Genomic DNA, 14,647 nt, shown 5'->3' with positions numbered 1-14,647 from the left:
ATATGAAACAAAAGTCATGTGTCATGGGGCATGACGTATATGCCCGTCGGCCCTTTTTTTAAAAAACGAAAATTTAAAAAAAAAAAAATAAATTTTTTCAAAAGTATTTATAATCACTGTTTCAAAAATGATGAAAAGTACAGGTGCTTTTTTTACCTTGAAACCCGTTTTTCGAGTGTCCGTCAACGTGTTTACAAGAAAACTTCGGCTTATGGGAATTATGACAGTTTTTTATTTAGATGATATACTTATAATTGCGAAGAATAAACATGTTTGTAATAGTCATACCAAAATAATTTTGGAAGAATTAAATAGATTAGGTTATATAGTAAATTTTCAAAAAAAGTAGGTTAATCCCTCAGCAGAGCATTATATTTTTAGGTTTTATATATAATACTGTTAATATGTCTATTTCACTCCATAATGAAAAGTGTAAGGCAATTAAAAAATTCATTCTAATTTTTCTCCAAAGGACAAATGAATGTTCATTGAGGGAATTCGCTCAGTTAATAGGTAAACTCGTAGCTTCTTGTCCGGCAACAAAATACGGGTTTGTTCATATTAAACCGTTCGAAAAAATTAGGCATTTTATGTTGAGAGGAGAATGTCATCATAATTATAATAAAAGAATCTGTATTCCAAACTCTTTACATCAGGAATTAGAGTGGTGGAGTAATAATATAGGATTAGGTCAGGATATGAAACCTAAAAGTTTTTCCTTGCAAATTTTTTCCGATGCTTCGACAACGGGTTGAAGAGCCTTTTGTAAGGGATCTAGTAGCCATGGTTTCTGGAATTCTCTTGAGCAATCAATGCATATTATTTTTTTAGAAATTAAAGCAGCGTTAATTAAAGATAAACAAAATATTCGTATTTTATTAAGAATTAATAACCAAACAGCAATTTCTTGTATTAATAGGGGCGGAAGTATTAAATATTCATACCTAAACGATATTACAAGATCTCTTTGACAGTGGTGTGAGGAAAAAAGTCTTCCTGTATTCGCTAGCTATATTACTTGATCTGAAAATTTTTTTGGCGGATAAAGAATCTAGATCATTATCAATAAATACGGAATATGAATGAAATAATATTGCTTTTAATAAAATTATACATAGGTTTGGATTCCCTGAGATAGATTTATTCGCATCGAGAATTAATAAAAAATGCAGTAAATATATTTCGTGGTTTCCAGACCCTGATTCATGGGCTATTGACGCTTTTACAATAAAATGGTCAATTTTTTTCTTTTACGGTTTTCCTCCCTTTTTGATAATTACAAAAGTTTTAGAGAAACTTGTCCAAGAAAAAGCATCGGGAACTTTGGTTGTACCTTAATGGCCTACACAGCCATGGTATCCATTATTCACTAAGCTGTTATTGGAAGAACCTATCTATTTTGAACCAGAAAGATCATTACTTATTTCTCCTTTCAGAGAATACCACCCCTTATACAAGGAGATTTCCCTGGTTGCAGGGAAATTATCCGGAAGATCTATATAGGAAAAGGAGTGCCAGAAAATGCAATCGATGTTATCTTTGCATCCTTGACAGACGGTACAGTTAAACAATAAACAGCATGTTATAAAAGATTTTGGCAATTTTATAGAAATAGCAATATAGATCCTTTTGCGTATAACTTGGAAACTTATTTTAGTTTTTTATCTGATAATTTAGATAGGGGACTTTCTTTTTCTGTTGTGAATTCTTACAGATCACCACTTAATTTACTTTTTAGTCCTGTAAGTCAAAGCGATGAAAAGATAATTAATCGGTAAAAAAAAAAGCGTTTGTAACATTCGACCCCCGCAACCGAAATATAAAATTACCTGGAATCCTGATCCACTTTTAAAGTACTTAGGTACATATGTACTTTCTAGATAAGTTAAATTTAGAATATGTTACTTATAGACTTGTTACTCTTATGGCATTAACATCGGCCAGCAGAGTTCAAACTCTTTTTTTAATTAAGATTTGAAATATAAATATTTTAACGGATAGAATAGAAATTAAAATTCCAGATAGAGTTAAAACATCTGGTTTAGGTAGGATTCAACCATTACTTATTTTTTTACAAGTAAAAAAGAACTTTGTTTAGCTAGTTATGTTTCTTATCGTGCGAAGCACGTTTTAAAAAACAGTTTTTATTTGACAATAAGTATAAGCAGCAAGTATGGTACAACGAAGATTGAGGCATAAGGCCATTACATGATATTGTATAGACTTAAACTAGCAAATACAGCGAAAGATAATATAAAGCAACGTTAACATAATAGTAAGCAAATATATATACAGAGTGGTCAATATTGTGGCCATAACTCCCCCCTCCTAAGATTGATTTCAACATTCTTGGTGGCAGCGTCTTCTTTTTGTTTTGGATCTTCTGGATTTTCTGGAATTGTTCTTTTCTTGAAGAATAACTCGTATACTGCAAAGGCTATGCAGCACAGGATCAGTATGACTCCAAGGATTGTGGCAAAATTCCATGTGGCTGGATGGATTTGGTCATCTTCTTTTGGAAGGGTTTTGATAACTCTTGCCTGGTCTTGAAGTGCTTGTATTAAGATCGGATCGATAGAGTCAAGCTGGATCGTTTCCATGGGTAATTGGAATTCAATATTAGTAAAGGATATTTCTGGTAATTGGAAGGGTACATAATCCAGGATTGTTTCTTCATTCCAAAATTGGGATCCTAGGATTTCGATTCCACATTTGTATGGTATCTGGACCAAACTGGGTCTAGTTGCGAAGAAAATTCTTTTTGAGTCGCAGAGCATCTGGATTTTTACTTTTGAGGAAATTGGGATTACCAATACAAACTCATTAGTAGTGGCTTGTATAATAGGAGTAAAAACATTGACTTTGAGGAGCTTGCAGGGTGAGTTCTCAGCTTTCTGAATCAGAGCTGTTGAGCAATCAGCTTTTGGTGGTCCTAAATGGTAATTCAGGAACAATAATTGAATTATTTATAGGGATGGTGAACAAGTGGTAAATATTAAAATTTTCTTTTATAAATAAAGGAAAATGTATGGCAAATATAATCTTGTATTCTGAGAATTTTACTTGTAATCCAGCAATTTGATAATAATAATTTAAATCTATAAACTTTATAACTTTTTCTTCACCATAAAGAGTAATTAAATTAGAAATTATCTGTTCTAATTGACTAGCTGAAATTACCGCACTTTGAAGCGTATTGAGTTTTGCAAACATTATTGCATCTTCTAGGTTGTCTAAAAATGTTATGAAATTTTGACAATTTATTATTAATTGATTTATGGTATTTTGAAGTTTTAATAAAATTGAGAGATCATTAACAGTTTTATTCATATGTTTTTCAAATAAAGCAACATGTTTGTTCAAAGAGTTTTGATTTTTCCTTAGAATAGTGATAGTGCTACTGTAATTATTAATTAAATCTTTTGTTAAAGATATTTGCAAGTTAAGCTCCTTTTTATAAGAGTTTTGAGAAAGTTTAAGCTCATTTATTGCTTGTTCATATCTTTCTCCATCGTCTGCATCTAAGGTACCAAAAAGCCATTTTGATGCTTTTCCTAATATGTTAATTAAGCCACGTTTAGCTCTATTGTGAGGTTTAATATTATTAAGCTTAATTCTAACTTCGTTAATGAAATATTTAGCATGAGTAAGCAGGTCAATAGTGTTAATATGGTGCATAAGCAGAGAGTTAATTATGTTAGTTTCATTGCATGAAGCTTCAAAAATTCTAAAAGCGTTTTCTATGTTTTCTAATTCTAATTGTAGAGGTTTTAACTCTATGTAATGTATAAAGGTATGTTTGTTTTCTATACTGGCATTTCCTAAGTGAAATAGGAGTAATGGAGTTTCAATAGGATTTATTAAAAGGTTACGGTCATTCGCTATCGCTGCTGTCATCTCTGATGGGATCCGATCTCAATCGGATGATAACGAGGTTCGTCAGGAGGTTCATTTTTCCTGGGGAGAAGAAAGTCTTTTTTAGGAAAGGTTTTAGGCTTTTGAATTAAAGGTTTATGAATGACTTTCTCTTTTTGTGTTATTATTTTGTTACCTATATCTTGTTTTACATATTCAATTCTTTTACGTGGCTTATCCTTGTTTCTTAAGGCTGTTTTGTCCATTATATATATTTTCTTTCCAGGGTTTAATTCGAGTGGTATTTCGCGATTTTTATTTTGCTTTTCATTTAATTTAGTTTTTGTATTGACTGACTGGTTATGAATTTGTTCATGAATTATTTTTAATCTTTCTTTTTGATCATTAACATATTTATTGATAATAATTTCGTCTGTCAAATCAAAGGGATCTAAAGCATTTAAACGTCCGTTTATTATGTCAAAGGGTTTTTGTTTTGTTACGCTATGTACAGAACAATTGTATCCCATAATGGCATAAAGCATGAGTTGTTTTGTTGTCGCATTTGGGTTTTTTAGCTTTAAGACTCGAATGGAATCAATAAGGGTCGAATGTAAACGTTCCACAGGGCTATTACTATTAGAGTTGCCTGGTGTGGTATAATGGATTTTGATATTATGAAGTTTACAAAAATCTATCATAAGGGATGTTTTAAACTCAGTACCATTGTCACAGGTGATTAGTTGGGGTATTCCATGATGACTAATAAATATCGATAGATTATCTAAAACAGTTATTGCATTATTGGTAGGCTCTAGTAAGTATGCCTGTGCATATCGTGAAAATACATCGATTACTGTTAAGAATTTAATATTAGATATCTGAAGAGTATCTATGTGGATTGATTCTAAAGGTTCTTTTGGAGTTGGGGTTAATGAAAACTTTAATTTTAAAGGATGACGATCGTATTTTGCTTGTTGACAAATGTCACAATTATTAATATATTCAGTTAAATCATTTTTCATGTTAGGCCAGTAATACATTTTCTTTAGAGACATTAAGCATTCATTAATACCTTTATGACATGATTTTTCATGGTGGTTTTCTATTAAGCTTCTTTGATGTTGAGTATCGACTATATCATTTAAAAAGGTGTTAGATATTACTAATTTATAAGAATTGTGTCTGAATGTATTCGATAAAATAGTAGCTATTTTATTTTCTAAATTATTGATTTCAGTTTGTTTAATAAACAAACAATGTACAACTTTGGGGTTAATGTATTCTTTAAAGAAGTAAATTATTTCGTTTTCATAGTTTTCAGTTAAGGTTAAATGATATCGATTTTTGTTTCCAAAATGAGTAGTTTTAAAAGCATGATATTTTTTATTAAAGCCGTGAGTTATTAAGATTTGATTTGTATAGGTGTTAAAACGATTTTCTGTAAAAGGTATATTTAGAATTGGGTCTTCTGTTGCAGAGTGTGTGGTTTCTCCACTTGTTAATGGACCAGGGGGTCTTATTTGGATATTTTGTAAAATTTTGATTTTACTTTCTTTTTCTGGAGGATTACTTTGTGTTAAAGATGAATCAAATACTTCAGTTAGTTGCTCTAATTCTTCTAATGTAACATTTTCGTTAGAAAGGTATTGATCTATGTCGTTAGAAATATCTCAGGGCTGCCAATTATTGAATCATTTTCTCATATCATATCATATCATATACAGCGTTCAAAAGAAATCCTTTGAATGCTGTAGTTTGTTATTTAGATAAGATTGTCTTATTTGGTGTTTTATGTTGAAATTCTTTTTATAACGATTATTGCAAAAATGGGGTTTTTCTTTTTTATTTAAATGTAAAAAATCATAATTTTCTTTTATTCTTTCGGGGAAAAGATAACAATTAAAAGGTTTGTTTAAATTAACGGATATGTTTTCATCGGTATTGTTGTAAATGTCTACGCGGGCAAAACCGTTTTCTGCGGTACATATCGTTTCGGGCACGTATAAATTATCAAGAGTACCTTCAGGAATGATAACATCGACAAATTCTTGTGTGGTAACAGGAATTTTTGCACTAAGGATTTCGTGTGCATTTACCGTTATCTTGAAACTTGACTCAGGTTCACGATATTTAAAGGGTAATATAAGGTTTCGAGTTAGATTAATGAGTTGTTTATTAGTCAGGTCGATATTGAAATGAAATCGAGGTAATTCTTTTAATCCTAAAATTCCTAAAATTCATAAAAATCATACAAAATAAATGAAATTGTATCATTTGTTTTGAATTCGTTAAATGCTGGTAAATCTGCTTTGAAGAGAGTTTCTTTTTCTCCTACACCTGTTTTTAATTTTAAGGAAAATTGATAAATTCTGTCTGGGAAATATTTTTCAGCAATTATTGAGGGTCTTAAAATGGAAGGATAACATCCAGTATCAATTAGTAATTTCATAGGGGGATTTTTTATTTCTATATAAGGTAAACTATTATTGGTTGTTTGAGTGTTTATTTCATAGGTTATTTTTGAGGATCTAAAATCGGGGTTTTATGAAAATTTTCATTTTCACAAGATGTTTGATTTTCTTCTAAATCGCAATTTTCAATTGGGTCATTATAACCTAGACAAATAGCATTTTCATGAGGGTAATCTGACTCATAATCTGATGGATCGTATTGAAGATTATCATATTCATGATTTTTGGAAGTCTTCATGATTCGGGTTATCTATTTGGAAGATTTCTTGAGACCTAAAGTTTCTATTAGAAGGATCTCTGGGTATCGTATAACTTGTACAAGTTGACATGGGCTCAGGTTTATTTTTTGGAACTTGGCCTGTTGGTTTAAACACGTTCTTGGATTTTCCGAATACTTGTTCGTTTGTTGGAAGGGTATATAGCCATAACTAGCTTCTACTATTGATCATTATATTAAAAGAACTAATCCATTTTGTAATAACTGTGAAAATTTAATTTTAACCCATTAAAAACCATATCACTCATCAACATCTCAAATAACAATCCGATGGATTAAAAAAACATTAAAACTGGGTGGTATAGACACATCCATTTTTTCAGCGCACAGTGTACGTCATGCTACCACGTCTGCTGCATTTAAAGCGGGCATCAGCATATATTTAATAAAAAATGCAGCTGGTTGGACTCCTATATCAAATACGTTTTTTAATTTTTATAACAGGCCGTTAGAAGAGCCTCAGGGTAATTTTGCTAGTGCAGTTGTTCAATTAGGATCTAAGTAATATTGGCAAGTTAAACTTTAATAATGTTAGTTTATTTAATATACATTTTATTTTATTATATTATTAGTAGCAACCAAAAATTGCCTATTACTTTGAACATCTACAGTGTGTAATTATATTGAGGACAAGCGAAGGAAAATTAAAAGATTAATTGACTTACCTGTAAGGAAGATTGATCGTAATTTTCCGAGTTTGTCCGAATATATAATTACTACCCGTCCCTCCCTATGTCCTTAACCCATAAGCAGGCAATTTTTTGTATAAGCACTCTAACGGAATGAAGGCTATGCTGGACCCTTAAGCCGAGCCCGCACTATAGACGGGTGGAGGGTGAAGATTAGTGGGTAGAGACTAGAGAGTAATATACCTTGGACGCACTACTTCTTACACACACTATATTATTACAATGACGAATTTAATCAAGTTCAGTCGTAAATTGTAGCTCCCGTGAGTGAGTTTAAAATCATACCTCTGCATTTAGAGTTTTTTCTTAATTCGTCTGCTGGGTCCCATATAGGTTTGAGTTTAAAAACAGCCGCAATTAATTTTTCCTCTATTTTACTAACAAACACTACCTCGCGCCTGGTTGAAAATATCCAACATGTCTGATACTCAGATGGCTTGCTTGGCAAGTTGCTACGCTGCTTAAGTTGGTGGGAGATCGCAGTGCGGCTGTTCTGGTTAAAACCGCTTGTCGGAAACATACCTTACGGGTTATTTGCAGGGTTGCTTAGCGCCTGGCTACCCACTACCCTCTAGGTAACTTGCTTGCACTGCGGCATCAGGTTTATAGCGGCTAGATGGAGGAATGTTGGCCCTGGTATTTTAAATATAAACAAGTTCGTGCTGATGAGTAGGTTATTCGGAAACTACAGTGTGTAATTATATATTTGGACAAGTTCGGAAAATTACGATTAATCTTCCTTACAGGTAAGTCAATTAATCTTTTGATTTTGAAAGAGCGATTAAGTTGGGCGGAAAGAAACTTTAATCTCAAATTTAGCGCCGTGCACTCATGAAAAAGTGTTTTCGTGAGGATTGTAACACGATTAAAGTTCTTTTCACTAGTTTTTTATAACTATACTTTCTTACTATTGAATAACATTTTAAGTTAACATTTAGATGAAAATCTTATCTACGATGTTTATATTAGGAATTCCACGAGAACAGCGTATTTCGATGAAGTCTAATTGTACGGATCCTGACACCGCAGTAAACATCTGCGGGGGTTTAGCAACCTGTCATGCGCGTCTCCAGGTGGCGGATAGGAGAACGACCGGAAAACCAGAAATGGTTCCGGTTAACGGTGACTATAAGGGAAGCCAACGGGCCTACACCCGTCCGAGCCAACTGAAGGTCATCGTCGCGGACCAGCTATACACCGTAAACCGTCCATTCGGCGTAACGACCCCCATGATCCTAAAAGGGAGCGTGGGGTACGTGCTGATGAACTGCACGGGGGTCTGGGCTTAACCACCCGGACCGCGTGGTGAGAACACTATAAAATCTCCCAATTCCTAGGGTATGGCGCGCGCCAAGGGATGCAAGACTGGGGGAAAGCCCAGTCACTAGCGGCCAACCCTGGGGAACAAGGCGCACCCCAGTGTATCCAGCCTTACCCCTGCATGCGGGGCTCTGCAGGGGTGGACCACCCTTTCCCTAGCTACTCGTGGGAACATCTATAATGGACCAAAACAACAAGAAAACCAAAGAAGGGGGCCAAGAGCAACCTTTGCCAGCAATGGCGGGACCTAAAGGAACCGCTGTTGAGAAGTCAACGGCGGGGCCGCAAGGAACCGCCGCTGAGAAAGGAAAAGAGGGACCTGCCGGGAGGAAACGACCGTCGGGGGCTCAAAGACGGAAAGCCAAACTGTTGCCGGCCAAGGGAAGGGAGGACGGGGCCCAAAGAGGCACTGACACCCACCCAGACCAAGGCCAATACGAGCAAAACGCAAAAACGACATCGCTCGGAGGAAGAAACTCCGCCGGAGTCAAAAAGACCCAGGAAAAAGCCTAGGGGCCCTAGACGGGAACCAGGGCTGTCCTATCGGGATGCTGCGGCGGGGCTAAGAATGGCCATAACAGCCAAAAAATACCTCGAGGCATTCGTCTCGGAGGAGCAGGCAAACACCCTAAAGGGCTGGCACTCAACAAAACGCTCGCTCTGCAGAGCGGATCACAAATTGCGCCCAAGTTTGCAGGCGTAAGCCACGGTGGGGAAATCCTTCACATCACCTGTGTCGACGAGTCAACTAAAAATTGGCTCGTCGGACTGGTGCAGAAGGAAACTCCCTGGAAAGGGGCTGAACTCCAGATAACGGAGGACGGCAAACTTCCCAGACCGGTGAAGGCAATAACATGGGTGCCGGGACCTACTGAGGAACCGAAAGCACTCCTACACAAGCTGGATGTTCAAAACAACATCAACACCAGCTTGTGGAAAGTGCTCGACATGAGGAAGGATCAGGACGACAAGGGTTGCCTGGTAACGCTCCTCATGGACGAGAAATCCTGGGCCAAAGTAAGGGAAGCGAATTAATCGCTATACCTCAACTTTGGCAGCATAAAAATTAGACTCTTGGCCGGCAGCCAAGAGAAAGAGAAGAGGGACCAGGCAACCCCTATGGAAACAGAGGGATTGCCGGGAACTTCTTCTTCCTAAAATCGCTCTCCGCAATGGGTGCGAGGCTGATACAAATAAACCTCCACCACTGCAAAGCAGCCACTGCGGCCTTACAAAAATGCATAGCCGACAACAATATTCAGATAGCCCTGATTCAGGAGCCTTATACTTATAGGGGCCAGATAAGGGGACTAGGAAACCTCAACGGGAGACTAGTGTCAGACCCAAAAGAGGGACCTAACCTAAGAAGCTGTATCTTTATAAAAAAAGATATAGAGGCCACCCCGCTGTGGGAGTTTTGTGACAGGGACACAGCGGCGGTCAAAGTACAAATCAAAACAGCGGAGAGGAGCTACGATATAATAATAGTATCAGCATACTTTCCGCACGATCAACAAGGGGAACCACCTCCGACAACAGTTCGGAGGTTGATAGACCATCAAAGATTGGAAAACCTTATAATAGGCTGTGACGCCAATGCTCACCACACTATCTGGGGAAGCACTGGAACAAACAAACGAGGCGAATCATTATTAAATTACTGTGCTGCCTTCGGTCTAAATATACTTAATGTGGGGGAGGAACCGACCTTCGTCAACATACTCCGCAGAGAAGTAATTGATCTAACCATTGGCAAGGGACGCATCTGCGACCTCGTTAAAAAATGGCATGTATCTGACGAACCAGGTTTGTCGGATCACAGGTACATAAGATTCGATCTAGAATCTATGGATACAAATCCGGAGACCTACAGGAACGCCAGGAAAACGGACTGGGACCTCTGCAATAAGATACTAGGACGCGAACTGGAAAACTGTCCAACGGAGGCAAAAGACAATGTAGAGCTCGAAGTGCTGACAGAGTCAGTCACTGAGGCTATTAAAGTTGCTTTTGAAAACTCATGTCCACTAAGCAAACCGCGTCAAGCAGGGAACACCTCATGGTGGAACCAAGAATTGGGCGAGCTAAGAAAGACAGTAAGAAAGCTTTTTAACAGAGCCAAAAGAACTGGCGAGTGGAATCTATACAGACAACACTTAACCAGGTACAATGATGCTATAAAAAGAGCAAAGAAAGAAGGTTGGAGGAAGCTATGCCGGGACATAACAGAGACACCAGCATATGCTAGACTCCACAAGGCAATATCCAAAGGGCCACGACAAACCCTAGGCTCTTGTCTAAAACCCGATGGAGAATATACGACAACCGAGGAAGAAACGCTTGGCTTAATGCTGAACACGCACTTTCCGGGATCGAAAATTCTCCACCAACCAGAAAATACCCAGAACCCAACTCCTATCATTCCGAACAGGGGCAAAAGGGAACACTGGGAACTAGCGAAAAAGGTAGTAACCTACGAGAAGGTTAAATGGGCGATAAATTCCTTCAAATCATTTAAATCTCCCGGAATGGATGGCATAATGCCAGTCATGTTACAGCGGGGTAGCGAACTGCTGCTGCCTGCACTATGTAAAATAATGCAGGCATATCTAGCCACGGCGCATATACCAGAGAGTTGGAGGGAAGCAAAAGTAGTATTTCTACCAAAGACGGGACGCGACTCCTATGCGAAACCTAAATCCTTCCGACCAATCTGCCTTACATCATTCCTCCTAAAAACAGAGGAAAAGCCCATAGAAAGGCATATCAGGGACAATGTATTACGGGTCAACCCTCTACATCGACACCAGTATGCCTACCAAACAGGTAAATCTTGCGAATCAGCGATTCACGAGATAACTCAGAGGGTCGAACAATCTCTGAACAACAAAGAGATCGCCCTAGGAGCTTTCTTAGATATTGAGGGAGCATTCGACAATACATAATATGACTCAATCAACCTGCGATAGCAGCACGAGGAATACATCCCATGATTGGCGGCTGGATAACCCAAATGCTAAATCATAGGAAAGTAGCAGCAAATCTCAACAGCACAACGGTTAAGGCCAAAGTGTGCAGGGGAACACCGCAAGGGGGCGTACTGTCACCGCTGCTGTGGAACCTTGTATCGGACAGCTTGCTGACACGACTGGAGAGGCAGCTTATCCTTGCTATAGGATATGCTGACGATATAGTCATCCTTACACGAGGGGGTAGTCAGGCTTATGTATTCGAAAAAATGCAGAGCCCTGACTACTGTCGAGCACTGGTGTGAGGAAGAACAACTAAGGGTAAATCCCACAAAAACTACTCTGGTTTCCTTTACCAAAAGAAGGAAACTAGAGCCCATTAGAAACATAAAATTTTATGGAGAAAATCTGCGACTTGAAGACGAGGTCAAATATCTAGGTATAACCCTGGATAAAAAACTCAGCTTCAAGAAACATGTAATCCAGGCTACAAATAAAGCCACGAAAACTCTTATGTACTGCAAGAGAATGTTCGGTAGATATGGGGACTGTCACCAAAAATGGTACATGGGATGTACACGACAATGGTTAGACCCATCATTACATACGCAGCACCTATATGGTGGCATGCGGCAGAAAAGAGGACTGTAATACAGATACTCAACAAAACACAACGAATAGCATGTCTGGGCATAACAGGAGCGATGTCAATAACGCCGACTGCTGCCCTAGAGAACCTGATAGGACTAAGCCCGCTACACTTAGTGGTACGGGCTGAAGTTATAACGGGGGCGAAAAGACTGCTGTCAAATGGCGCAACAATCCTATCGAAAGATGGGCACAATGCCTTATTTGACAAGATACAGGACCTTGGGCGCCTGGCCCTAAGAACATACAGAACCAAGGTCACATACCTAGACAAACCTTTTATCATTAAAGAAAAAAGGGGACCACTGGACGCAGAAGCGAACAGGCTCAGGCAAAGAGGTTACTCAGTATGACACACGGCAATCAAACGATCCAAGATCGGGGTAGCTGTGGGCATGGTGGAGGACGAACAACAGGGCAGACAACTTATGCTAAACCTGGGCCTCGAAACAACAAATTTACAGGCAAGCATAATAGGAATTCAAACCTGTGTCCAACTGATGAGAGAAGGGCTGCCAAGAGGCAAAACCTTCGCAATTTTCACAGGAGACCAGGCTGCAACACTTGCACTACAACAGTTCGAGACTAAGTCAAGGACTGTGCAAAGCTGCTGGGAGGATCTCAGGAACCTCGCCGAAGCGCAAAACGCCAGAGATAATCCTAGCAGAGAATATGGGCAACAATAAGGCTGCAAGAAGGGCTATCCAACTTGCAACCCAGGGAGCCAGCAACAGCCTGGTAGGCCCTGAACCAACATGTTATGTCAGCGATAAGACCTGGAAGAGGGAAATCGGCAACTGGCTAACAAACCAGAACAAATTCTACTGGGAGCAGCTGCCAAAGATGGAACAATCCAAACAACTTATAGGCAGCCCACCCTTCAAGAAGGGTGAGAACATACTGGGCCTCTCCAGACAACAACTGCGAAGGGTCGCAGGGCTACTTACAGGCCATGCACCCAGCAGGAAACACCTGCATACGCTAGGGAAATCAGTTACCTCGCTATGTAGGAGATGCAATGAGGAAGACGAAACAACTCTTCACATACTGTGCTTCTGTGAAGCATTTAATCAAACTAGGGCAAAATTCCTGGGGGAAAAAAAAACCCGCACCAGAGGGTATAAGAAATCTACCACTGGGCACAATCCTGGACTTCCTTGAAGCTACAGAATTGAACCTGTGGGACTAAACATATGGGACACAATAGGACTGCTTCTTAGCAGACCGCAGTGTAGGGAGCCACAAGGCACCACCCAGCGGTGGAGTTTTAGTGGGTATAGAACGAAACAGACTCGACACTGAGTCCCACACTACTGGGGGCGACGCCGCGTAACCAGTGTTTAAAGAATTTCTCCACCGACCCAAAAAAAAAAAAAAAAAAAATTGCACGGATTGTACCTAATAAATAATTGTTTGCTATGGAGAAATTTGGCTCGCTATTCCTTATCTCCACATTGTATTTGGTTGAGTCTTTTATATACAGTATTCTATTAGATTTATATATTGAGTGATCTTTGTAAATGAATGTACACTAATAAAAATGGTAGTAATATTAACTAATAAGTCATGTACATTTTACATAATGTCTTAAGTAATAATATTGTTACTTGATATATTGAGTAAAATTTTAAGAATCTCCGGATTCACTGTGTATTCATCATCACTCCGGTTGATATTGTGTATTTCATATTTTACATATAAAAACTACATCTTAAATTTAAATTTTCCCGTATAAACTATGTGAATAAATAATTCACATAACAAATAATGTATTAAAAATTACAGGTTATATTATGTACTTAACTTTTTACATGAAATATTATGTCAAAAGTTTTCACATATTCTATTATGTAAAATTATTAATTATTATTAAATTCAGTCATGCCCTTTGGACTTTGTAATGCTCCTTTGAAAGACTTATAGAAATTGTTTTACGTGGCAACACTTGGAAATCATGCTTTGTTAAAAAACATTAAAAGATCATTTAAAGAAGATTCAAAAGATATTTGTTAAGCTCCGAGAGGCCAACCTGAAACGAAGTCCTAAAAAGTGTTGCTTATTTCATAAAGAACTTCGATACCTCGACCAGATAATTGTAGAAAATGGTTTCAAGACTAATGTAGATAAAGTTGAAGCAATCGAACATTGGCCATAACCCACTGACAAACATAAGCTAAGAAGCTTTCTGGGTCTTTATACATATTAGCGGTGTTGGCGGAAAACATTTTGGAGCTAGTAAGACCTTGGCAAAAGTGAGAGAAACGTTTTACTGGCTGAGCAGGCATGGAGATGTTCAACGCTGGTGCCGACAGTGTGAGCAATGTTCATAAAGCAAGGGCTAAAAACACAAAAATGATACAGTATCTTATTAGTGGACCCTTTGAGCGATTTGCCCTAGACGTATCAGAATCTTTT

General features: G+C 37.9%; 1 protein-coding gene across 1 annotated transcript; it reads left to right on the top strand.

Annotated features, from left to right (window-relative positions):
* The first annotated feature begins 9,787 nt into the window (after window positions 1-9,787).
* LOC126739126 (uncharacterized) lies at window positions 9,788-11,103 on the top strand. Its single transcript, XM_050444653.1, has 2 exons — window positions 9,788-10,711; window positions 10,864-11,103. The coding sequence occupies exons 1-2, from the start codon at window positions 9,788-9,790 to the stop codon at window positions 11,101-11,103; spliced, it is 1,164 nt and encodes a 387-aa protein (XP_050300610.1).
* The last annotated feature ends 3,544 nt before the right edge of the window (window positions 11,104-14,647 follow it).

This window comes from Anthonomus grandis, chromosome 8, assembly GCF_022605725.1.
Source record: "Anthonomus grandis grandis chromosome 8, icAntGran1.3, whole genome shotgun sequence".
NCBI classification, from domain to species: Eukaryota; Metazoa; Arthropoda; class Insecta; order Coleoptera; family Curculionidae; genus Anthonomus; species Anthonomus grandis.
Note: the sequence above shows the minus strand (reverse complement) of the source record. Positions and strands in the feature narration are given on the sequence as shown.

What these genes read in the sequence shown, in the direction of transcription:
- LOC126739126 (XM_050444653.1), top strand. Translation starts at nt 9,788, where the DNA reads ATGGGTGCGAGGCTGATACAAATAAACCTCCACCACTGCAAAGCAGCC. An exon ending in TGGGCGAGCTAAGAAAGACA is followed by an intron (nt 10,712 to 10,863) that starts GTAAGAAAGCTT and finishes AGCATATGCTAG; the next exon opens with ACTCCACAAGGCAATATCCA.